Here is a 23,629-nt window from a genome sequence, read left to right on the forward strand (position 1 = left end):
AGATCAATCTGTGTCGAAAGTTGCCAAGGATGCCGAGTATGGATCAGCTCGAGCGGTGAGACTCAGGTCACACAAGGTGTTTCCCATAATTTCTGGCGTCTTATCCATTGGAGGCTGAGTTCGATTCCAAACATGGGGGAAGTATGTGTGTACTTTGGTTGAGGCCATGTCTGAAAATGAGGTGGACACGAGAAACTCACGGCTATGAGTGATATCGCAGTATAAGGGGTGAGAGTGAGTATATGTTGTAGTTCCGACACTTTGTTTTTGGTGCTATGTGATGTTTTTTGAATCTGTAGTACCCCCATATGCTTTTAGTCCAGCATTATTGAAGATAGGACAATTGCTTGATTTTCATGAGACCTATCAATATGTGTGTAGGAGCTGTTTATAATCCAGCTGTTGTGAAAATCTGAATATCTCAGATTCTTACCCATTCTTCTTTCCCCCTTTGACATCATATATGGGCGATCTTTCAGCCATCGATCCACCCTATGGCCCAAGTCCACCTGCGTAATTTCATCATTTCAAAGCAGTTTCTCACTTAAAGTTGCATTTGAATGGTTCCTTGAACTACCTCGACATCCTTGGCACTTTGATATTATACTCCCACATGCAGAGATCAAAATTCACAAAATATATATCCTTGCAAAAAGAAGCCCAGATCCAAAACCCTGCCCAACCTCTTTGAATCCCTGGAATATCTCAAGTCTCCTTTGAATATCTCAGGTCACAACCGTGCCCCGGTGTTCCCGTTGGTTGACTCATCCAAACCTCCGACACTTTCTTTTCTCCCCCTCGACATCTTCTTTTTCTCTTCGAATTGTCTACCCAAGTTTCGTCAACTTGACGTTGTGAGACTTTGAAAGAGAGCAAAGCCTTTTCCTTTTTTTCTAAAAAATTCAAGCACACAAATAAGAAATATCCCCGCGGGGGATGGCGCAACATTCTAGCATTGCACGGTCGGCCATGACGTCGGCCTCCGAGACGGGGGATCAGAGAAATAATATTAAGCCCAACGGCGCGTCTAATGGCTCGGGATCGGGAAAAGAAGGAGTTCTTATGCCTCCGAAAACTGTGGTCAACCGAGCGCTAGGTAATGACTTGCATTCCGATTCCCACAAATCTTCACTGCCGCCTAAGGGCGGAGTCGGAACGGCCTTGACAGACACTCCGGTTTCTACCGCACCTCCGTCTCCACAGATGTAAGTCTGGTTTCCGTTTTTTTTGTCTAGACCACTTTGGTCTTTGCTATAGACCTATCGGAACGAGGCCAGTATGATCGGCAACATGATACGGAGTGATCACTCCTGTCTGAGGCTTTTTGCAGCGTTATCATGAGCTTATCTACTTTGCCCCGGAACCTAGTCCACCTCTTAACGTGTCGCTTTTACGTTTGCTTGTGACTTTCTTGGATGCGCTTGGCAAATTGTGACTAATCTGATACTTGTAGATCGGGTCTTTACCACCCTCCTGGTACTCCCGGTCGAGTGCGAGCAACTACTCTCGATATTCCCGGATTGACCAAATCCAAGGTGTCTCCAGATGGCCGCATCGCCCAGCGGGATGTTGGTGCAAAGCTTGTTATTGTCATGGTCGGCCTCCCGGCCCGAGGCAAAAGTTATATCACCAAGAAGCTGGCCCGCTACTTGAACTGGCTCCAACATGATACCGAAATCTTCAATGTTGGACAGCGTCGTCGTGTGGCCGCTGGAAAGTCCCCATCACCTGCCCCGATTGATCGCCAGGATCGGAAACCAAGTGCTTTCCACAAGGATCTCGTGGACTCAGTGCGCCGGCTGAGTGTCAGCGTTGGCACGACTTTGAACCCAGCAGATGTCTCCCCGCCAGAGAATGAGGCACCACTTCCCCCTCCAGTAGTACCAGCCAAGATTCTCGTGAATGGAGAAGAGCCTGAACAAGTTTCTCAAAACGGAAGTACTGTTGTACCTTCGGTCGATGCGGGCCCTGCACAATCTCGTGAGAATGAAGGAGCTATCAATGAAGCTTCCCCTGAACCAATGGATCAGACTGCCAGTTTCTTTGATCCCCAGAATCAGCGTGCTGTCAAGATGAGAGAGCAGGTCGCGTTGGATACTCTTGATGAGTTGCTTGAGTACATTCTGGAGGAAGGTGGCAGTATCGGTATCCTTGATGCGACTAACAGCACCATGGAACGCCGCAAAGCGATTGTGGACCATATTCGCAACCGCGCTGGCCCTGAGCTAAACATCCTGTTCCTCGAGAGCAGCTGCGTGGATCAAGATTTGCTTGAGGCCAACATGCGCCTAAAACTCTCCGGTCCCGACTATAAAGGCCAGGACCCAGTCGCGGCACTTGAAGACTTCAAGAAGCGTGTTGCTCTGTACGAAAAGTCTTACGTGCCCCTCGGCGAATACGAGGAGAAGCATCGTATGGCTTACATCCAGATGATCGACGTCGGTCGTAAAGTCGTTGCTCACCAAACTCACGGTTTCCTTGCTTCTCAAGTTGTCTACTACTTGCTCAATTTCAATCTTTCTCCGCGCCAAATTTGGATCACTCGACACGGCGAAAGCTTAGACGATGCCGCAGGCCGCATCGGTGGTGACTCTGACCTTAGCGAGAACGGGAGAAGATATGCCAAGGCATTGGCTCGCTTCGTGGATCACCAACGGAAGCAGTGGGAGGCATATCAGCGACAGAAAGACCTTCTCGCGCACTTCCCGCCTCGACCCGGTGACAGCACACCTCCCAACCCATCTTATATTCCTCGGGAAGGGCCACGCAACTTCTGTGTCTGGTCCTCAATGATGCAACGCTCAGTTCAAACCGCCGAATACTTCAACGAAGAAGATTACGATGTTAAGCAGATGAGGATGCTAGACGAGATCCATTCCGGCAGGATGGAAGGTATGACATACAAGGAAATCCAAGAGCAGTACCCCGAAGAATATGCCCACCGCAAGAAAGATAAGCTCTTCTACCGATACCCCGGACCAGGTGGAGAAAGCTACCTCGACATCATCAATCGATCGCGCGCAGTCATTGTTGAGATAGAGCGTACTACCGATCATGTGCTCCTGGTCGGGCATAGATCCGTTGCTCGCGTGCTCCTGGCCTATTTCCGTGGTCTGAAACGTGACGAGGTTGCTGATCTCGATGTCCCGCTGGGCGTCCTGTACATGCTTGAGCCCAAGCCATATGGGGTAGATTTCAAGGCCTACCGCTATAATCCTGAGACTGATTGGTTCGATTATCTTCCCAATTATGAACTGCATCAGGTCAAAGCACAGACGACCCACTGAATGCCCGTTGAATTTGAACATGGAGTTTTAAAATTCCATGACTTGCTACGATCTATCATGACTTCTTTTGCGGAATGACTTGGCCGGGAGTTGAGCCTCTGGTCATTCATAATCGCCATTGCACTTGCATTTTTTTCCTCGTTGCCCTTTCTGCTCTTTATTGGGCTGTATCCTTGATTTTCATTTCCTATTCTCATCTTGATTGTGTATTATCAATGCCTTTTTTCTCTCCACCTTGTTTTTTGACTTCTCCTTTCTCTTTCTCTTTTTTTTTTTTTTTTTTCTCTTTTGCAGATGACCTAGACACTTCTTGCATGACAGGCCTTGAATTTGTGTACTTTCATGACCTGGGATGCTCGCTAGCTGTATGGGCTGGAAGTGACAGGTCACCAAGAGTGTCCCTGCCTCAATATTCCATGTGCAGATATGACACGAAATGCACCAAGACTGAATCAACTACGCTTTTGCTTGATAAACCGAATAGTTTCACTTGCTATGGTGTGTCGATAGAACTATACAGATGATCATAATCATATTTGAAATCATTCCACGTTCGACCTGTATGATCCTTTACTCCTTCTGTTCGACCTTCACTTTCTCAAAAATCTCCATGAAGATCTCGGGTTCGTCGGCGCCTTCAACATGATATTTCCCCTGTACCGAGATATATGGCACACCAGAAACCAACCTCCTGGCTGCCGCCTTGGCCTCCAAATCAACCTCCTGAGCACCAACATCCCCATCCAACATCTTCTTCACAATCTCCCGGTCCAATCCCGCCCCAACACCCGCTTCCACAAGAACCTTCAAATCGGTGATATTCTTCTCCTCCTCAAAATAACTCCGAAACAGCTGCTCCGCAACCCTCGTCTGCAACCCACCAACAACACCATCCTCCTTCTTACCCGTCTCTTCAGCCTCCTGCTGCCCAGCAAACCAGAGCAAGCGATGCGAATCCCGTGTGGAACCTGTATTGCCGCCGAAACTAAACTGAATTCCTTCGCTCTTGCCCACAGCAGATAGACGCGCGAATATTGCCTGCATGCGCTCAGCTCCGAATTTCTGGCTGTACATCTCGGCTTTATTCACACCGGGATATTCGGCGGCTGCCGGGTTGAGGTAGAATGCCTTCCAGTGCAGGTTGAATGTGTCTGTTGGGTACTTGGCTTGGTGAGTAGTTATTGCTCGTGAGAGGCGGCGGTAGCCGACATAGCACCACTTGAATTATTTAGAATGGTTAGTTTGTAGATTTGAGGGGGAATTTGCATGGAAGGATATATGATTGTGTACATAGTCGGAATACTTACGGGGCAGACGGTGTCTGAGATGATCTGGATCTGGAAGTTCGTCATCGTATCAAAGATACCAGAAGGATATACGTGAGAGAGTTGAATTTGAGGATAGTGCTTTCATGGGGAGCTTTGTCGTTTTGATGTTGGGGACAGTCTCGATTTGTAAGCGTTACATTATGCAGATGCCGTAAATGGGAGCAGTTTTTTTTGTCTTTCATCTTTTGGCATCTCCAATCTTCCAAAAGGTCCATGGATGTTCTATACTTGAGATAATTACAAATCCCAAAGTGTCCCCAATGTTATTTCGAGGTACACGCGATTATCCAAATACATTAAAGCTCCATGTAAGTTTTCAGCACAAGTTCCTCGAGACTTGTGGGTCCAAAGGCCGTGGGGTTTGTTGACTACATATTCAAATAGAAAAAACAAAAGGTTCAAAATGACTATGACAGGATCTGCTGAGCCTGGTTCAAGTTGCCCCACGAACCTCCTGAGCTATCGGAGACAGCCGATGAGTTAAAGTGAACAGGCACACTAGGAAGTGAGTCATTGCGGCCTTGGTTAAGTGCCGATGAATACTGTTGACGAGTTAGCGAGCAGGCCAGGGTTGCAACGGGAAGATCTGGAAGTCTAACCTTGAAGACAAAGTTCAGAACCAAGGCAATGGCCAAACCAATACAAACTACGATAGGACCGAACATGTTGTCTAGATCTTTTCCACTCCGTTGGCGAATGAGGCGGGCCCGTCTCTCGTATATAAACCACCCCCAGACTGCGGCGAAGATGGCAAAGAATGTATAGACAACAGCCAGTGCTTGGGCGACCTGATTGTGCTTGCCAGCAGCATTGTAGAGGCCCAATGATAAACTCGACAGGAGAATACTAATGTGAAGCCATTTGATAAATGTTCGCTGATTGGCAAGGTAAACTTTACTTTCCACCCGAACGGGCCCAGCATCTTTGATCCAGACGCCGGGGTGTCGAACGCCAGGCGGCAAAGAGACAGATCCTGTTCCAAGCCAGCGTTGAGGAGATATCCCCAAAAATTGACAGATGGACTCGAGTCTAGTGGGTGGCTCAGGTTCTTCTGCAGGTTCGGGAGCGGTTTCAGTATCACGGCGTTGGGGTTCTGGGATTGAGGGACGTGGGTGCCGCGCTGCAGGTTCTGTGACTGTTGAGGTTCTCCGTACAGCCGAGGGAGAGCCGGTGGTAGAGTATTGATGGTAGGGTGATCCGACCTGTGGGCGGACACCTGGGCTGCGCGCGTCTCCCATGAAGCTGCCGACGGCTATATTTTCCTCGGCTCGTCGAGCCAGTCGCTCTTGCTCCTCATGGAATGCAGTTTCGGGATCACGGCGAATATCACTTTCAAGTTCACCAAGCCAGAAGGGGAAGCTGTTGACATAATCTTCAAATAGCGAGGCAACGCCATGGACGAACTTGGAGAATCGGGGAGCGTCCTTAACAAGGTGGGAGACCATTAGGTCCTTGACCCACTCTGTGTTATGGGCCTTGCCTCGAAGCTGGATCTCGAGCAAAGCGTGAGGAAAGCGGGTGATCTCTCCAGTCCTGACACCGCTGAAGGGATAAGTCATATCTGCATCATCCAAGTCGGTACGGTGCCACTCAGCTGGATCGCGACATGGGCGTTCACTGTCGAGGGAATCTTCCCGAATGAGCGCTAGGTTGGTATCGAGGGAAATACGGATTCGATCATTGCCAGGGATTTGGAAGGCGGTGCGCGTGTAGTTGGCGCGGAGCATGGGTTGCAGGTCATTGTCTTTGATGAAGGACTGCAGCTCATCCACATCCTTTTTCAAGGCTTCGGCAGCCGCCGACTCTCCGTTGTTTGAATCCTCCATGCGATGGAGCTTTTTATCGAAACGATACTCGCCGTCCAAAAATTCCTTAATGTGCTTGTCTTTGAGCTGTACCTTGACTTGCCGGCTTTCGTCGTCGTCTGTCACAATTTTCTTTTCCAAGTGGATAGGAGGTTTGTCTTTCAGTGACCCCGTCCAGCGCAGTCGCAAAGATCCGGCTTCGGGTGCTCGTGCAACTTTTTGATTGTAGAGATCAAATTGAGGGGAATCAAAATAGAGAGAAGTGATGGTGGGATCTTCAGTGAGGGTATCGAGGTCCTTGGAAGTTCCCGGCCTGTAGATAAGAACTGGCAATCGACGAAGGATGTAAGTCTTGACCTCCAAAACGTTGTCTGAGTGCACCCAGAATTTGTAAGATGAATAGGTCTCACGGCCAAATCCATGCTCTGTCTCTCTTGGTTGCACGATATCGTGGTCAAGGGTCTCTCGAACAAATGAGTACATCACCGAGAGCCGGTGGACCAACGGCGAATAGTCTTCTGAGTTGAATGGCAGTTGCGACAGTCGCACTTGGAGTAAAGGTTTCACCCGGTATCGGGCCCCTCGTTTGCGATCATGTTTTTTTGCAGCCTTAAGGAAGCCAGTGAAGTTGATTCGGCTGTACTTTTCCAAGGCACTGACTTCCTTGGTGATATTATCGAGTTCTTGTAGAACTTCTGAGGCTACAGTCCTTTTCGTCTGTTCATCGAGGGTCGGGGTTTCTTGCTCCGGGGTAGATGCCAAGGGTCGTAGTTTAACTTCACATGCTGTTGTCCGTTCTCGGAGTTGCTGTGATGTCTCTGCTTGGAAAGAATTTACCTTGTCGAGTTCCACATTCAGCAGTTCATGCACAAAGGCTTCCTCATCTTGTTCAGTCCATTGATCGTCATCGGAATCACTGGCGTCTTCTCCGTCCCGGGTGACATCATTCTCTCTCAGCAAGGTCTTGAGCTTAGTGTAGTCAATGTACTTCCCTTTCCAGGGAGGGTACACTGCAGCACGGAGGGTTTTTCCAAACCGCATTCTGCGCTAGTCCCGTTGTAAATGGCGTTGTGCAGTTGTTACTCAGATAGGGTGTGCAGGTCTGATTGGGGGTATTCGGATGGGAAAAATGGATGAGAGCCCTGGAGGATAGAGACAAATCGAGAGAAAAAGCAAAGTTTGATACTGAATCGATCGAAAAATATGAGATACCAAAGAAAAATAGCTCATTAGCTTGAAACTAAGCTGCAACTTCCGACTGAAAGCGTTCGACAGCCAGCGATAGACGCACGTGCTAGGTAGATTGGGCCAATCAGAGCCCCGTAGACCAGCTATCCGGATAATCTATGTTCCGATGACATGGTATGTTATTTTACCTGAGAATACCGGGGAGTATGGGCTAGACCGATACTCGGGATCAAGGAGACTCTCTGATACCGATATCCTCCACAATCCAATCTGTTGACATCTGATAGTACAAATTGTACGTATTAGATATTCAACTTGATGGAGAAGTCTGAACAAATCCCGGGCCTGTCCCATCATTTGCATGGCGTATTAGTCGACCTACATCGTCGACCTTATCCTTACGTCCCAAACCCCCCATCATGCAAAAAACGCGCCTCGGTTGCTTTGATTATTCGTGTACGACCAACTTACGACCATTGGCCCAATTCAAAGCCCATAAAAGATGCATCTCAGCCAGTCCAACAACGTTTAGATGAGTTCTTTTCACAGCCATGGGTCCAGCATGGCGAACCGGAGGTTCTATTCATCAAGCGTGCTTCACGCGTGGGGGATCGATGGACTGGCCATGTTGCCTTACCAGGCGGAAAGCGAGACCCGGAAGATGCAGATGACAAGTCTGCAGCTATCAGAGAAGCCTCAGAGGAAATCGGATTTGATTTAACAACGGATGACACCATTAGTGTGGGCAATCTCCCTGAGCGGGTGGTCGCTACCAGTTGGGGATCTGAACCGTACGAATGCCATTTACTTCCGTCGCTGAGAACTGTATTACTGACTTGAATGGCAGATTGATGATTCTTTGTCCTTTCGTCTTTCTCACGACTCGCAGCGACTCTCCGACCCTTCGATTGCAGCCCACGGAAGTAGCATCAACACATTGGATTCCCCTACGCGCCCTTCTATCACCATCGCTGCGGACAGTGGAATATGTGGATATGTCGCAGCGCTTCGGTCGACAAGGTGGGTTTCTGACCCGTCTTGCAGTTCGATCTCTGATGGGCTGGATGCAGTTCTCGGCTGTGAGGCTGCTCCCGTCGGAGAGCCTTCAATGCACCACCGGGTTTATTCCTGAAGAGAATATATCCCAAACTTCCCTGATTCAGCGTTTCAAAAATTGGTGTCTGAGTGGACAAGAAAATTCGAGTGACACTACCCGTCCGCTGCTCCTCTGGGGTCTCACCCTCGGCGTTCTGGCTGACTTCTTGGATATGCTCCCTCCCCACCAGGCCGTGCAGCTGTGGAAATATCCAACATTTACCGTGCCTGATCTGCGGTTGATTGTGAGCATTGTGACTTATAATCTGCGGAAGCGTAATGCGCTCAATGTGAGATCAGGTGCTCGTCCTAGTAACACGGCCTCTGATGGGGAAACAGCTGCACTCCCAGTCACACAGGAGACGGATTTTGAACATGATCACAATGAAGTGGGAATCGGTGGCCTCGGAGTGGGACGATATTATGGTCCCACAGACCAAGCAACAGATGGGACTTCTTATGCTGTTGGGATCATGCTCCGTGGGTATTATGATCGCTTGCGCATGGCAATATGGGTCTTCCTAGCCTGGCGTGTAGCAATTGGTTCAATTGCTGGTGTTTCAGCCTGGCGAATTCTTCGACGGCTGCGTTGAAGTGTACATTGGCAATATACATTTGCAAAAATGATGTAACAATCAAGATCTCCAGCTACAGCTTACATCGTACGATATCACGTGTTTATGGAGCCCAGAAATACAAATACCAAATTACATAAGAAACAGATCATTACGGTATTCAGATTAGAGAGCTCCCCACATCCTTTTTGGGGGGATAAACATTGAACATTGAACACAACCATCATCAACTTTGTCTCCTCTATTCTACTTGTCATGGCAGCTCAAAAGCTTTATCCACGAGGAACAGTCAAGCGCATTGTCAAAGCCCACTCCAATCGGAATATGAGCAAGAATGCCGACATCCTGGTACGCCATGTGCCCGATATCAACCCTTCCTGTTCTCCAGTCGCTAATTCCAATTAAAAGATATTCTTAGACTATATGCTATTCATGCAAGAGTGCGTCTTCATATATCCTTATGGTTTAGTCCACCGATCGCAACCCTCCGAATCGCGCTCTTACCACCGACGTGACTGAACTGGTGGGCTAACAGATTATAGGTTAATGCGTGAGGCATCTATTCGGTCTCGCAAGTCTGGAGAGAAGCATATCTCAGCTAATACTGTGCGCAAAGTTACCGAGGTGCGTCATTTGAGGTCGACCTAAGAGCTTGTCTGGAAGACTTATAAGAATGTACTGACAGGTATGAGTTCATCTAGAAAACACTGCGCAGATTCCAGGGATAGAAAAGCCTGCCACAGAATCCTGGTTTGTTATCATGGTCAAAAGCCGTTGAGTATGGATATGAAAGGTGAATGAATACTGTACTGAGATTGGCGTGCATTTTTGTGATATTATGGCGTTGTGGGCGAATGTGAATATGATACCCTGGAGCAATACAAGCGAAGAGATCAAATAACAAAATCAAATCGTAGATTGCACATGTATATCGACATGGATAATACTGTGATTTGCTTACCTCGCCCCTAAACACGTACCTGGGTAGAGTCTGCCCAAAGCCAGTGGGCCACACCGACCAAGAAAGGTGTTCCCGACCCGCGTATTGATTCTTCCTTCATAACACCCATCTTTTTCTTCAATTCTTCAACGTTATCACGTTTAATTCTTTCAGACCTGTACAAGCTTTTCGGAAGTACGTTAATATTTGTGTCACCCACATCCCCATCATGCCTCCCGCTTCCGCTACTCAGAAGCTCAAGGACGAGGAGAAGGGCAACTCCCGAGCTTCAAGCGTCTCCAAGGACCTGGAGAGTCCCAACTCTGACGGTCAAGAGAGTAGCTATTTGAAGGAACTGCAGAAGTATGTTCAAAATCTTCTGATCCTGGCTGTGTGATTATTGCCTATGCGCAGGTGAAAGTGAGCTAACTGTATTCCCCGTTTAGGACCCTCCGCAATGCCATGAAGAAGTTGGTGCGTCATTATCGAATCAATGTTCAATGGCATTTTCCATAAGTTTCTAACAGTTCTTTTTTTTTTGCCAGAACTCCCTCGCCAAAGTCGACGCCATCATCGCCGAAAACCCCGACAAGTCGCTTGATGAACTGATTGAAGAGAAGAAGATCAACAACGACCAGAAGGCCCAGGTTCTCAAGAAGCCTACCCTCCAAGCCACCGTTGCCCAGGCTGAGGAGCAGATTGGTCACTACAAGCAATTCGCTGTTCAATACGAGGATCGCCTGGCTGCTCAGAAGGCCGCACTTGTCAAGGCGCATGAGGCGGAGCTCGAAGCTGTCCGTCAGAACGCCATTGCCGATGCGACTGAGGCTTCCCAGAAGGCACTGCGACAGCATTTCTATACCGTGACTAAATTCTTGTGCGCCGCGGCCATCCTTCGACGCGACGGTGATGCCGTCACCACCGAGAGCCGTGCTTTTGAGGGTGTTCTATTCGAGGTGTACGCTGGCAATCAGGCTGCAGTCAACTCGCTACTGAAGATTGCCGAAGGTGCTGATGAGAAGGTTAATGCTGTTGAGGGCACCACTCTTGATTTTACCTGTCAGTATTGAATGCCCCGCCCCCGCCAAATATGCTTGAAGGCGCTTTGCTGACAATAAATCTCTTAAGATGGCGACGTGAAGCAATCATCTGACAAGTTCGCTCCGCCCGAGGAGACTACCGAAGTTGTCTCGGAGGCAACCCCCGTCACAGAATCTACGACCGACCCTACCATGGCCAATGCTGGACTGACCGAGCTCCAGGATAGCTCTTTCGGCGCTCAGGCTGAGCCTGCAGCTTCCCAAACTGATCATGTGGTTCCTCCTGCGCAGACTATGGTTTCCGATGCTGGAAACTCTACCGCGGAGCAAACCTGGGCTCCTACTTCCGATGAGAGCGGCGAATGGGTCAAGCTTCCTCGCAATCCTGATGAGACCGACACTGGCCTTCAGGCTACCCCGGCTAGCGCTGATGCGGGGTTGAACAATGGCTCGGTTGGTGCTGATGTTTCGACTCAGGGCGAGAACGGTGCCAAGTCTGCTGGACGCCGCCGCCACGGACAGGGAAACCGTGGCCGAGGCCGGAATGATGCTAAGCGTGCTCCTGAGGGCCGGACTGGCGAGGGTCGTGCTCCCGAGGGTCGTGGACGTGGTGGAAGACGAGGCGGTCGTGGCGGTCGTGGTCGTGGCGGTGCAAGCGGCCCTGGCCCTAGCTCGGCGGAAGCTCCTGCTTCCAGCGAGTAAGAGTGGCAATCCTAGGATGTCAGTTGGAACCTGCTGATTTTGTGACATTGTCTCGAAATTGGAGTTCCAACAAGAGCTTTCTGAGCCTGTCTTCTCGGGACTGGCTTCGTCAATTTCTGATCCGATGTGATGGCTCACGAACGCAACGAATTTTCTTCACGGAGAGTCATTTTGATCTCTTCGTCTGGCTTTCCCAGAGTCTTCTTGACCCATGTGCTGCAATTTTTTCAGCGTGCATATTCCTGATCTTTAGAGAGCTTCTCTCACGACATACATATGTATTCTATGGCTATTGTTTTATCGGCGCTTGTGAACGGACCGGTGGACAGACTTAGGTCGGGCATAGATCGAAATTGATCATAATGAGTGCACCAATACTTTACAAGATATGATTTTGATAAGAGTGTCTTTCAGTATTGCTAATTCAAACTAGGTCTACTATTTGGATAGGTGGATAATCTATGTAGCCAATATGGAATGAAGTAGACGAGACCAAGACTTATACTATATCACGTGATGTAACACCCACCGCGGGCTCCTCGGAGTTACTTCTTTTAGCCTAGCTTACACCAACGTAATGTATTTACCGTTATGCGGAGTACAAAGCTTTGCCAAGTGCGAAGCAACCATGCACGACCTAATGACAATAACCGAATACGCCTTTCAGGCGTATTCCGTAATTACCAGCGTATTCCGGATGATACCTGTTTTCGGGGCATAGCGCTAAACCATGATAGGCAATGAATACCGACGCCCAGTGGAGTTCCTGGCGCATTCAATCTGATTAAAATGATCTCTCTACTCTTTGCATAAGTGTCAACTTAGTGTTGACTTTGCATTTTTGTCATTCAGAGCTCTTCTCACCTTCTCCTTATATCTGCTACTGTATATACGGCGTCACCAACAATGGCCATAGCTGGCGCCCACCGTAAGCAGGTGCTGAAGGTGGTGGTACTATCTTTATTGATAGATCTGGTATCAAGCTACCCCTCTAAACCCAACAGTCACATGTATTTGAACTAAGCATGCCTCTAGATCTCCTTTACATTTATTCTGCCCCTCTTCCCTTCGCTCCTATCGTTCTATCGTGCGCAAGATCCGTCCCCGGATTCCCTCCTCAATCGCATCTTTCACTACCTAAACGCCTACAAAAACTCATTCGCGCGTCCCATTGACTCGCGTTATGACATCGCACTCCTCGGTGGAGCTCTCGGCTCTTTATTCTCTCTCCTCCAAGCCTTTGCTGCACCCGTCATAGGCCGCCTATCTGACCGCTATGGCCGCCGACGCGCCCTACTCATCTCCATGCTAGGCAACCTCTTAAGCGTCGCGCTGTGGGTTTCGGCCAGAGACTTTCGTACCTTCCTCGTCAGTCGTATCGTTGGTGGCCTAAGCGAAGCAAATGTACAAATGGCCAACGCCATCGTGGCGGATATCACAGACGATGAGCGTCGCGGCTCCTCCATGGCACTAGTCGGGGCCTGTTTCAGCGTCGCGTTCACTTTTGGGCCGGCGCTAGGTGCAGCGCTCACTAATATCGACATGGTTGCCGAGAACCCGTTCATTGTTGCTGCGATTGTGTCTTTTGCTCTAATATTCATTGAGACTGTGTACCTTTGGGCCTGTTTGCCGGAAACCCATCCCCGCTTGACGACGCTTCAGATGGAGGGCGAGAGTATCTTGGCCGAGAAGAACGATGCATCGAGTAAGCAGACAGAAGAGAAGAGCTCTGCTCCCGCTCAGCGCACCCATACAAATAGCCTGGCCCTTCTCAATGCCCTCCACTTCCTCTTCCTACTTCCCTTCTCTGGCATGGAGTTCTCCCTTCCCTTCTTGACTACAACACTATATGCGGGATCAACAACGACGGCCAGCCCTGCCGCATTGAACGGACGTCTCTTGTCTCTGATGGGCTTGGTCGCATCCCTCCTTCAGGGTACGCTGACACGCCGTCTCCCACCGCTGATGACCCTCCGTGCCGGTGTTGTGGCCTGCACCATCTCATTCTTCTGTCTTGCTCACGTTTCTTCGCCCTCGGGTCTCTATGCTGTCGGTGCTCTGTTGGCGGTAACAACCGCTACGGTCGTCACGTCACTCAACAGCCTGGGCAGCTTCGAAGCGCAGGACGCGGATCGTGGCGCGGCTCTAGGTCGTTTGCGGGGGTGGGGGCAGGCTGGAAGGGCAGCTGGTCCTATCTTGTTCTGCTCTCTGTTTTGGTGGGCTGGCCGTGAGGCTGCCTACACAACAGGTGGGTTTGCCATGTGTGCCGTTACAGTTGCGGTTTTCAGCTTGTTGAAACCACCTGCTATGCACAAAAAAACCGAGTAACATACAAAATTATACAGAGGAACGTTGTAGAAAGCAGATTTCATATAAAGACGGTCCCAATGTCTTACCTTTCTTATTTTTATTTCTCTCTTAAAACTGCCGAGAGAGTAGTATGAGCTCCCAAATGTGTATCTCCATCTCCCTCTTTCTCTGTTCTAAAAGACCAGATCAACTTTGCGCTTTCGGGTCAACCATCGTCTTCCCTTGCTCCCCTGACTACCTTGTCTGACCTGCCAAAATGAGCCAGCAAGGTTCCCAAATGTACAGGCGCCATAACTTTAACCAGAGGGTGATATCAAAAGTGACACTAAGAATCGCAAGTTATAGTTACGGGCCGGGACGTCCTTGAATATACAGTGTCTAGGAGCTCAAGAGTAAGAATCAAGTCTATCACAGCAAGGAGCAGGAAACCCTCCGTTCAAAAGTTCCTATGATTGACGAGAGGATGAGATGCTGGAGGCCTCAGTATGACATGCGATTGTATTATTGATGTTTTGGTGTGTTGATAAAATATAACACACAAAAGAGCGGCGAAAGTACATGTTAAGTATGCTAGCAGAAAAGACCAAGTAAAAGAGAGGAGTTTGACATCAAAACAGCCCGTCCTTTGCGCCTTGAACCAGAAAGATATTTGGACCCAGGATACACAAACACAGCGGTTATTGTACATTATTTTATTGCGTTTGGAGATTTTTCATCGAGCAAGAGACTCGCTCGGGGTAAAATTCAATGTGAGGGCGCAGTCACAATCTCCGGTCATTGCCAGAAACAAACGCATGGCTTTGAGAAGTCGCCATGGCAAGTCCAGTACTGACAGCCGGGTCAAGCGAGCCGCGCGCTTTGCCAATGAGCCAGTCAGTGAGAGTCACGAATTTAGCAGTCCGGTCCCAGCCGTCCGCCTCATCGGCATGCTCGATGGTATGAGTCAGGATGCGACCCTCCTCATCGAAAGAGAAGATAAAGATACCGGTAAATTGCTCTTCCTTTGAAAGCTTGAAAATAGGCTCCTCTCCACCAAGAAGGACACTCAAGCCTTTGTTGGTGCCGTTTATAGAAGCCGAGAGATGGCTATTTTGTGAGGATGGCGCAGTTTTCGAGGGGGTTTTAGAATTGGTGTTTGAAGAGCCTGGGCCATGGAAGGGGCGGCTATCTGTTCGTGGCTCTGTCTTCCATCGTACTAGTAGGCGTTCATCGCCACAATCGTGGTGGTCGCCGTGATGCGTGGGGTCGAGCAGCGTCCCGGCGCGTACTATCCTTTCGCTGAGGATTTGCAATTTCACGTTTCCGACTAGTGGCACGCTACTCCATGCTACTGGGACCGTCCAGAGTGCTGCGCGATAAAGCGTGCGTCCTTTGACAGTGGGGAGGTGTGGATGTGTGGACGGGAATAAGTGAAGGTTAACACTCGGAGCGAGGATCTCGGTGGGTAAGGTATTATACAAGAGAGTCGGTAAGAGGGGCGAGAGGATTCGTAGAGCTTTAATTGTTAGTTCAACGGGTCTCGCTTTTTGCTATTGAATAAGGAAATAGTAAGTACACACTTTTTCCGAGTTTCAAGGTTCTTTCATCTGGCGGTTTGTGATCTGTTTTCCGAGGACACTCTCCAACTTCCCTCCGCACCCCGGCCGGGGAGAAGTATGTGACTGGTAGAGGTGTGACTGAAGTTGGAGCTAGCCAGGGCTCATTGAGAAGTCCATGACGGGGTTGCGCCAGTCGCTGTCGCGAAACTGAAGCAAAAGGCCGCCCCAAGACAGGGCTTCTCGGCGGATGGGAAAGAGACGGGCGCAGATAGACCAGCTTCAGCATTCTGCATTTCAAAAGCAGTCTAGTCCTAGTATGTTGTCAAGCCATGTGGGTTTGTTGAAAGGTTGAAGTTGCTCGGGGTCGGGGAATCGGGAAAATGACGTTGCGAGAACCAATCATGATGCTCTGGTATACAACATTATACCAATTGTTATATTCACTACAATTCATGACAGCGTTATGACTCTCCAGGTCTCCAGGTCTCCAGGTCTACAAATCTGCCAGTCTACCAGTCTACCAGTCTACCAGTCTACATATCTGAATTCAGGGCACTAATTTAACATATTATTCATAAGTACCCTAACTTCAAGCCAGTTCATCGTCTTCCATTCCCATGACACGCCGTTCAGCCAGATCGCGGATCTTGTCCTCTAGAATTCCACGTCCAAATCGCTGTGCAATCTTAGCGGACGCTTCGAGCATCTTACCGTTGCGGTCCGTCATCAACGTTACCAGCTCCAGCGCCTTCATCCCACGTTCCTCGCCCTCTCTGCATTCAATGGCCAGCATCTGCAGCAAGTTCTTATCCAACTCGACCTCTCTCCGCGCCAGGTCAGAACGCTGGCTTGCTGTCGCATTGGTTGACGATAAAAGGTCGCGGAAGAGCGACAAAAGTACGTTTCCACGTACGAATGATTCTTCGAAACGGGCGCCCTCGGCTGCTGTGTCGTCAGATTCACTCGAAACCTTCGGAGCACTGGCAATCGGAATTTGGAAGTCGAATTCACTGAGCAGCGGCCGTGGGAAGTAAGGATTCTTGTCGCCACCCTTGAGAATGATACAGTGAAACTTGTCTTGTGCGACAGCCACTGGCCAGTATGTTTCTTCTTTCCGTCCCCCCGCGAGACGTGCCATCTGCTTCGTGTCCAGGAGTGGTACCCATCGGGCTTGGCCGGGTGTACGCCAGTGTTGCAGGACTAATAGGACGCCAGTCGAGTCATAAATACAAGGATCCTAAGAATATGGTTAATTCTGTATTTCAACACTTTTGCTTTGAAGACGCCTACCCCATTATCGGAGAAGAAAACACTCTGCAGCGAGGCGCCTTCGGGAAGGGCGACAGTGTCCTCGTTTTGGCAAATCTCGTCGCGCTTGACATTTTCCACTGTGTATCGTAATGTCGTGTGGCCATCAACCCCTATAGCGCCGTTGCCGATACTCATAATGTAGTCGCGCCAGGCCGCGCAAGTCACGGCTTGGCTCTTCTGTCGATACACCTTGAAAGGGGTTCCAAAAAGAGTGTACACTCGGACATAGTCCTTTGATGTCACAGCGACAATATATGAATCGCTAAGTGCCAGAGCTGACAATGAGCATTAGTAGGAGATTACATTGAGTGTAGTTCTTTGAGGTCTTACCTTGAATTTGCTCCCCTTGGGGCAATTCAGTCCGCCAGTCGGCTCGTGCAGTCCACGTCTCGTGTGGTCGGTAAAAGATAGTGGCCGGACCACCGTCCGAAGGGTTATTGGCAAAAAGTGTTCCGTTGTCATCTAACTTTGATCAGTCAAAATTCCAACACAAAAAGCCAAGATCAGAGGAAAACCCACTCAGACAAGCCTTGTCATACATATATGGATCAGTGAAGTGGAAGTCTCGATGGGCTTCTCGGTCATAGAATTCCACAGTTACAGTGTGATGAGTCTCCTGGTCCACCGTCCAGACAGCTCCTGTCAAGTTCAAGCCTGGCCAAGTTAGAAAATCAACATCACCGAAGATGGAAGAAGAACATACAGAGATATCTCCTACTCCCAGCCCAAGGCGTGCTACCGGGTTGAAAAGGCTGATGGGCCTGGGGCCTCTCGATGCCAGAGTAAAGGCGCTTGTTACTAGTACCGCCGAGATCATCGAGATGATCGTTTGGCCGCTTGCCATACATATTTAGCTCCTCATCGGCATAACCAGCCCCATCATCATCCTCGACAAAATCCATCATCTGGTCATCTCCACTAAAGATATCAGCAAGTGAGTCTGGACTTCCTCTTCTCGCCGCTCGCTGGATGGCCTCCTTGGACCGCTCCGCCAGTGTGGTTCGCCCTACATTATTGGAGATCTCGCCCAGGGGTCCAGGCAAGATAGGAGCAGCCTGCAGCGATTTATGCAGCAAAGGCTCGTGATCCTTCGGCACAAAGTTATCGTAGATGAAAAGCTCTCCATCTGAAGTTGTGAATGAAAGCGAGTTCTTGGTCGGATGCCATGATAGGTTCATGACATTTTCAAAGTCGTACCGCTGCAAGATATTTTGCGTCTTTGCTTCCCAGAGCACGATATGTCCATCTGCCGCTGCAGATGCCAGGAGAGCTCCGTTCGGGGCCCAGCTCAAGGCTGTGATGTCGCCAGTATGACCACCGGCAAATGTTTTCTCTTTCTTCCACTCCGAGGTTGAGTAGACAGAGATATCTCTGGTCGCTTCTGCAGATGCAAATGCAGTACCATCGGGATGCCACACTACTCTTGATGTCCCCTCGGCATCTGGTTCCAGTCGTTGAATTACTCCATCGAGTTTGCGGACTAACTCCGGTTCCTCTTCGTGCATGGAGTATATATAGAGAATCCCATCCGTTCCGGATACTGTCGCATATCGGCCACTGGGATCGAATGTGACATGTTTCGTACCCTTGGACTGTTCCCGAAGGTATTTGACCTGCGTCATGTCGTCGACTTTCACGATCTTGACTGTGAGCTCACTATTCCGCCAATATTAGCACATACTATCCCCTGTCATACCCCGATCCCTGCAATACTTACTCGCTTGCTACCGCAACCCATTCCCCATCTCTCGTAACTGCAATGTCTCTAACTGGTAAAGCGCATCGTACAAGCAAGTTTTGCATCTTGCCCGACATAATGTCGTACTTCCAGACTGTCCCATCCTCAGCACCCATGATGAAAGACCGGTTCTAGCAATCCAGTCAGTTCATCCGGTGGATCCTGAAAATCCTCTGCTCCAACATACCGTAGCACCAACACCAAAATGCGCGTCAACACCTTCATCGATGGTCTTGGGCTCTCCATCTTCGCCGACCGTGTAGATACGAATTGCCGAGTTGGAGCCACCAGTAATGATCCGTCGTCCATCAGGTGTGTATGTCAGTATCGTTGTGCCAGGTGTGTCTATTCGAAAGCCGTGTTATCAGTGACCATTGTAACCTCCCCAGATCATCAGCATTGACTTACGGGCTGGGCGCCCCCGCGGGCGAAGAGGGTCGAAGCTCATTGCAAACGAGATCTGAGGTAGATGATTCAATCAGGTTGCAATTAGAACGTCTGGAGCATCTTTCGATCTTAATCTGGTGGATCGCAGATGGCCAGGGATCTACAAGGTGAGACGCGTTCGCGTTACGCGCCTAGATTGATTTAACCGGATTGGGTAATAGAATAGGGCTCAGGGCTCAGGGTAAGGGCCCCTTTGTTAAGACATTCGATGGATCAAAGTTCGAATCATTTGGTATTTGATCCTCATCTGAAATTGATTCTACGTGCTGGTACCTCCAGCTGCTAAGAAGTCAAAATCTGCTCCCTCGTGGGCTTGGTTCACCGATCGCTCATACAACCCGCGGTAACCTCTCCTCTGCTTTCTTGCCTGTGTGTCTCCTACAAGACTTTGTCTGCGTTTCTCAATTCGAGTCTGCAATACCGCTTCGGAAACTTCCAAGTGCAACTTCCTTGTCTCTATATCACAAATGATCAAGTCACCAGTCTCCACCACGCCAAATGGTGACTCTGGCAGTGCAGCTTCTGGCGAGATATGGAGAATAATGGTTCCGCCCGCCGTCCCCGACATCCGACCATCTGAAAGTCGTAGCATATCCTTGACTCCTGCCTCTGCTAACTTCTTTGGGATCGGTATAAGGCCAGCCTCTGGCATACCGGGATTTCCAATCGGACCAATGTTTTTTAGGACCAGCACACTGTCCCTCGTCACAACTAGGTTTGGATCATCGATCCGCTGAGCAAGGTCGGCCGAATTCTTGAACACTACGGCCGATCCAGTGTGAGAGAGTAAGTGACGATACTTTGACGCTGAGACTTTAAGGACCGCTCCATTTGGGGCAAGGTTGCCACGCAGAACAGCCAGGGATGACGAGGGAAACAAAGGGTCCGACATCGGTCGAATAATTTGTTGCGCAAAAGAAAGCCGCTTGGACTGAGACGCATCGAGAACCTCACCCAACGTTTGCCCAGTGATTGTCACTGCAGATAAATGGAGCAGGGGTCGAAGCACCTGCAACAGCGCCACCATGCCTCCTGCATTATGGAAGTCATTCATATAGTTATCTCCACTCGGCTTGAGATCAATTAAGAGCGGAGTTTTGCGGCCAATTTCCTCAATGGTATCTAAAGTGATGGCTCCCTGCAGTTCTGGGTGTCTATTTGCAATAGCCAGCAGATGAACAACGGCATTTGTCGAGCCCCCAATGGCCTGGAGCACTGTGATGGCATTCCAGAAAGATTCCTTAGTCAAGATCTCTTGTGGTTTTCTCTTTGATTTAGCAGTTGCGACTGCATTTGCGCCGGTTTCCTCAGCAATTCGCAATCTCGCAGATGATACTGCTGGTGCAGTTGCGCCCCGAAGCGGCATCATTCCCAACGCAGCAGTCAGACAAGCCATTGTGCTGGCAGTTCCCATGACACCGCATGTACCTATCTGAACGTGTAGTTATTGCGATTAGCGGAGTGAATGGTTTTTGATCTGATGACATCGCATCTGCACATACCGTTGGAGCAAGCTCTTCGTTGATGGCCGAGATTTCCTCAAGGTCAATCTCACCCGCTCGAAAAGCGGCCCAATTGTTTCGGCAGTCCGTACAGGCCCCAATACGCTGGCCGCGGTGGCTCCCTGGCATCATTGGACCAGTGATGAGTGGTAGGATTGGTTTGTTAGCGGAAATGCCACCCATCAACTGAGCAGGGACGGTTTTATCACACCCTAGATACTGTCAGCGGAGATTCTCAGATACTAAGAACGCAATGCTAAAACCAAACGATTGGAACCCACCGCCGATCATGATACAAGCATCCAACGGTTGGGCTCGGATCATCTCCTCCGTATCCATGCTCATGAGGTTCCGCAAGAACATGCTGGTAGGATGTGAGAATGACTCGGCGACACTGATCGTAGGAAATTCTATTGCCAATCCTCCATTAAGTTGCACGCCGCGCTTGGCAGCCTCAATGAGCTGGGGCACATTGGCATGGCAGGGATTGAACCCTGAAAAAGTGTTGATGATACCCACTATTGGACGTGAAAGCGCATCTTCTGAATAACCAAGTGCCTTGATAAAAACTTTTCGAAGAAAGAGAGAGAAATGGGCATCTCCATAGGATGTTAGACCCTGGCGAAGTCCAGATGTGGACGTGACTGGAATTGTAAGATCATAGTCTCTGTTGGGATCTTGTTCCATTTTTCTTTTGTTTTCGGGGGTTTTAAAGCTATCGAGGAACTGCGTCTCGAATATCTCAAGCGACTTATATATTCCCCTCCATGGGGGAGATGGTGTCATCGGTGCAAGGCCGATCCGGATAATAGTCCGAGCCGAAAATTCGCGTATAAAAGAAATATCAGGTCCTCCATGATAAAACGCTGATCTATTCAATGCTCCAATACAATCTATACTCTACACTCTCAACTTTATCTTCACTCGCAGCTCCTTGGTCGGTCGGAAAGCACCCCAGCTAGTCCTGTGCCCGGGAACTGAGAGGGATTTACCACCTGTGGGCTCAATCTCCCACAAGGCCACAATACCGGCAATAAAAGTCAAGATAGCTCGCTCAGTGAAGCCATTGTTGGTTGAACCATATAGTCCATCCGCAAAGGGCGCAATGATGCTTGGATCAGCCCGCTGTTTCCCCGTTGCAGGATCAGTCACAAGAAATCGTAGAGGGTCATACTGCTCCGGGTTTGAGAAGTACCGAGCATCATGGTGATGGGCACCATGGGGGACAATGATACCCTCGCCTTTTGCAATTTGGTATGTACGGGGCTCAGCTTGGCCATGAGCAGCTTCTTCGGCCGACTCGGAAAGTATCACGTCGGACGCCAGCTTCTTGAATGAAATTCCTGCTGAATGGAGACGCACAGTCTCGTAGTAACATGCTTTGAATAGTGGACAAGAAGGGAGCACTTTTTCAATATCCAGAGAGAGACGAGGAGGTTCATCGAAGGGAAAGCCTGTTTCCTCGCGAGTGAGTCTAGAAGCTACCACGTAAGAGGAAATTTCTTTGCGGACTTGATCGAGAAGTGAAGGTTCGGCAAAGAGATGAGTGATTGTCCAAAAAGTGATCTTGGTGGTATGTTCAATCAGATCGTAATATAGAGACAAGTGCCCTGCAGCACTGGCACCTGGAGATAGCTCCAATTTGCGGAAAGTTCGCATCCTATCTTTGACCAGTTCAGAGACATCGTCAAGATCACGCAGTTCAACACCGGTGTCAATCCCATCGTCCCAAGCAGTAAAAGCTCGATGGAAGATCGAAAAGATGTGGCAAAGCCGATTACTCGCCGCATGCCCTGCTGACGCTGCTGGGTGCGGGACCCAGCGAGGAGTGCCAGCGAACAATGTCAGAAAGCAATCATCGATTCTTCCAAGATCTTCCGAGAGATTGGGGAAATTTTCCACAAAAGCCTCTCCCATCAAGAAAGTAGAAGTGACATGACCAATAAAATTGCTCACAAGCGCAAACAGATTGGCCTCACAAACTGTCTGGTCCCCTTCATCGGGAACTTCCACTCCACTGATTCCACGCTCCCAGGGGTATTGGTCAACGATACTTCGACAGAAGCTCACCAGATTTGGCATGTCGCGCTGCACCAGTCGGGTCATGGTAGACGAAGCTTCAGCGACAAAAGCATCCTCACTGAGGATGGTAGAAGCCCGGTCGCTAACTCCTTGGTTACAATCTAAATCCAGATTGCGGATGAGGCTGCGGTCGCCAAAGACGTTTTGCAGAACCTGATCAAGCAACTGGTTGGTTGATGTGGCAGGTTTAGAAAAAACAGTTTTCATCATAGATGGCGAAGTTACAGCAGTGTACCTCATGCCGCGAAGGTAAATGCCAAAGACCGGCTCATTCATCGATTCTCTATAATGGCATTAGTAGGTGCGATAGAATGACGAGATGGTGAAAACCCAACCGAGTTCTTGTAAAAAAGGGGACATGATTCCATAATAAAGCAGGGCCATGTCCAATCCAGGGAAACCAATAAGGTGCTTGTCGCACCGTCTGTATGTTTGAAGGGTCTCGTTCACGTCGACTCTGAAGCCCCGAGAGAATCCGGGTTGTGATGCATATGAACACCACAACAGCAAAAACTGTTGACCAGTTTATACTGAAATATTTCTCACGCAAGGCCTGTATAAGACTCAAGGCTTCATGCTTCTCCATTGTGATCGAATCAATGTTGTCTAGAACAAACCCTGCCATGCAGGATAACACGGGTTTATAGCGCCAGCACCCCTTCAGGGCTCTAGTTACGTAGTATGGTGTAGCCGACAACTTGAATTGATCAACTCCAAGGAACTTCCCATTGATATATCCCA

The 23,629-nt window shown here is 49.4% G+C and overlaps 11 protein-coding genes across 11 annotated transcripts; 5 read left to right on the forward strand and 6 right to left on the reverse strand.

Annotated features, from left to right (window-relative positions):
- Positions 1–936: 936 nt before the first annotated feature.
- Positions 937–3,287, forward strand: N7500_006488 (6-phosphofructo-2-kinase PFK26; the record flags this gene model as incomplete). Its single annotated transcript, XM_056677632.1, has 2 exons — positions 937–1,205; positions 1,454–3,287. 2 exons carry the CDS (start codon positions 937–939, stop codon positions 3,285–3,287), a joined length of 2,103 nt encoding a protein of 700 aa, XP_056532632.1.
- A 570-nt stretch (positions 3,288–3,857) lies between these two features.
- Positions 3,858–4,639, reverse strand: N7500_006489 (DsbA family oxidoreductase; the record flags this gene model as incomplete). The annotated part of the gene is made up of 2 exons (XM_056677633.1): positions 3,858–4,505; positions 4,595–4,639. 2 exons carry the CDS (start codon positions 4,637–4,639, stop codon positions 3,858–3,860), a joined length of 693 nt encoding a protein of 230 aa, XP_056532633.1.
- A 383-nt stretch (positions 4,640–5,022) lies between these two features.
- Positions 5,023–7,461, reverse strand: N7500_006490 (SPX domain protein; the record flags this gene model as incomplete). Its single annotated transcript, XM_056677634.1, has 1 exon — positions 5,023–7,461. One exon carries the CDS (start codon positions 7,459–7,461, stop codon positions 5,023–5,025), a length of 2,439 nt encoding a protein of 812 aa, XP_056532634.1.
- Positions 7,462–7,926: 465 nt separating this feature from the next.
- On the forward strand, positions 7,927–9,296 carry N7500_006491 (NUDIX hydrolase; the record flags this gene model as incomplete). Its single annotated transcript, XM_056677635.1, has 2 exons — positions 7,927–8,399; positions 8,456–9,296. 2 exons carry the CDS (start codon positions 7,927–7,929, stop codon positions 9,294–9,296), a joined length of 1,314 nt encoding a protein of 437 aa, XP_056532635.1.
- A 237-nt stretch (positions 9,297–9,533) lies between these two features.
- N7500_006492 (uncharacterized protein) lies at positions 9,534–10,079 on the forward strand (the record flags this gene model as incomplete). The annotated part of the gene is made up of 4 exons (XM_056677636.1): positions 9,534–9,626; positions 9,687–9,718; positions 9,821–9,916; positions 9,980–10,079. The coding sequence occupies 4 exons, from the start codon at positions 9,534–9,536 to the stop codon at positions 10,077–10,079; spliced, it is 321 nt and encodes a 106-aa protein (XP_056532636.1).
- Positions 10,080–10,447: 368 nt separating this feature from the next.
- N7500_006493 (uncharacterized protein) lies at positions 10,448–11,960 on the forward strand (the record flags this gene model as incomplete). The annotated part of the gene is made up of 4 exons (XM_056677637.1): positions 10,448–10,581; positions 10,665–10,692; positions 10,764–11,277; positions 11,347–11,960. 4 exons carry the CDS (start codon positions 10,448–10,450, stop codon positions 11,958–11,960), a joined length of 1,290 nt encoding a protein of 429 aa, XP_056532637.1.
- Positions 11,961–12,866: 906 nt separating this feature from the next.
- Positions 12,867–14,288, forward strand: N7500_006494 (putative tetracycline transporter; the record flags this gene model as incomplete). Its single annotated transcript, XM_056677638.1, has 2 exons — positions 12,867–12,935; positions 12,996–14,288. 2 exons carry the CDS (start codon positions 12,867–12,869, stop codon positions 14,286–14,288), a joined length of 1,362 nt encoding a protein of 453 aa, XP_056532638.1.
- Positions 14,289–15,031: 743 nt separating this feature from the next.
- N7500_006495 (uncharacterized protein) lies at positions 15,032–16,094 on the reverse strand (the record flags this gene model as incomplete). Its single annotated transcript, XM_056677639.1, has 2 exons — positions 15,032–15,765; positions 15,830–16,094. 2 exons carry the CDS (start codon positions 16,092–16,094, stop codon positions 15,032–15,034), a joined length of 999 nt encoding a protein of 332 aa, XP_056532639.1.
- Positions 16,095–16,397: 303 nt separating this feature from the next.
- N7500_006496 (WD40 repeat domain-containing protein) lies at positions 16,398–19,305 on the reverse strand (the record flags this gene model as incomplete). The annotated part of the gene is made up of 8 exons (XM_056677640.1): positions 16,398–17,045; positions 17,099–17,394; positions 17,450–17,581; positions 17,639–17,773; positions 17,823–18,775; positions 18,837–18,988; positions 19,045–19,202; positions 19,266–19,305. The coding sequence occupies 8 exons, from the start codon at positions 19,303–19,305 to the stop codon at positions 16,398–16,400; spliced, it is 2,514 nt and encodes an 837-aa protein (XP_056532640.1).
- A 258-nt stretch (positions 19,306–19,563) lies between these two features.
- On the reverse strand, positions 19,564–21,493 carry ilv3C (putative dihydroxy-acid dehydratase; the record flags this gene model as incomplete). The annotated part of the gene is made up of 3 exons (XM_056677641.1): positions 19,564–20,736; positions 20,807–21,018; positions 21,088–21,493. 3 exons carry the CDS (start codon positions 21,491–21,493, stop codon positions 19,564–19,566), a joined length of 1,791 nt encoding a protein of 596 aa, XP_056532641.1.
- Positions 21,494–21,706: 213 nt separating this feature from the next.
- On the reverse strand, positions 21,707–23,474 carry N7500_006498 (uncharacterized protein; the record flags this gene model as incomplete). Its single annotated transcript, XM_056677642.1, has 2 exons — positions 21,707–23,171; positions 23,224–23,474. 2 exons carry the CDS (start codon positions 23,472–23,474, stop codon positions 21,707–21,709), a joined length of 1,716 nt encoding a protein of 571 aa, XP_056532642.1.
- Between the last annotated feature and the right edge of the window lie 155 nt (positions 23,475–23,629).

The sequence above is a fragment of the Penicillium coprophilum genome (assembly GCF_028826855.1).
Source record: "Penicillium coprophilum strain IBT 35676 chromosome Unknown utg000004l_segment0_segment0, whole genome shotgun sequence".
Classification (NCBI taxonomy): domain Eukaryota; kingdom Fungi; phylum Ascomycota; class Eurotiomycetes; order Eurotiales; family Aspergillaceae; genus Penicillium; species Penicillium coprophilum.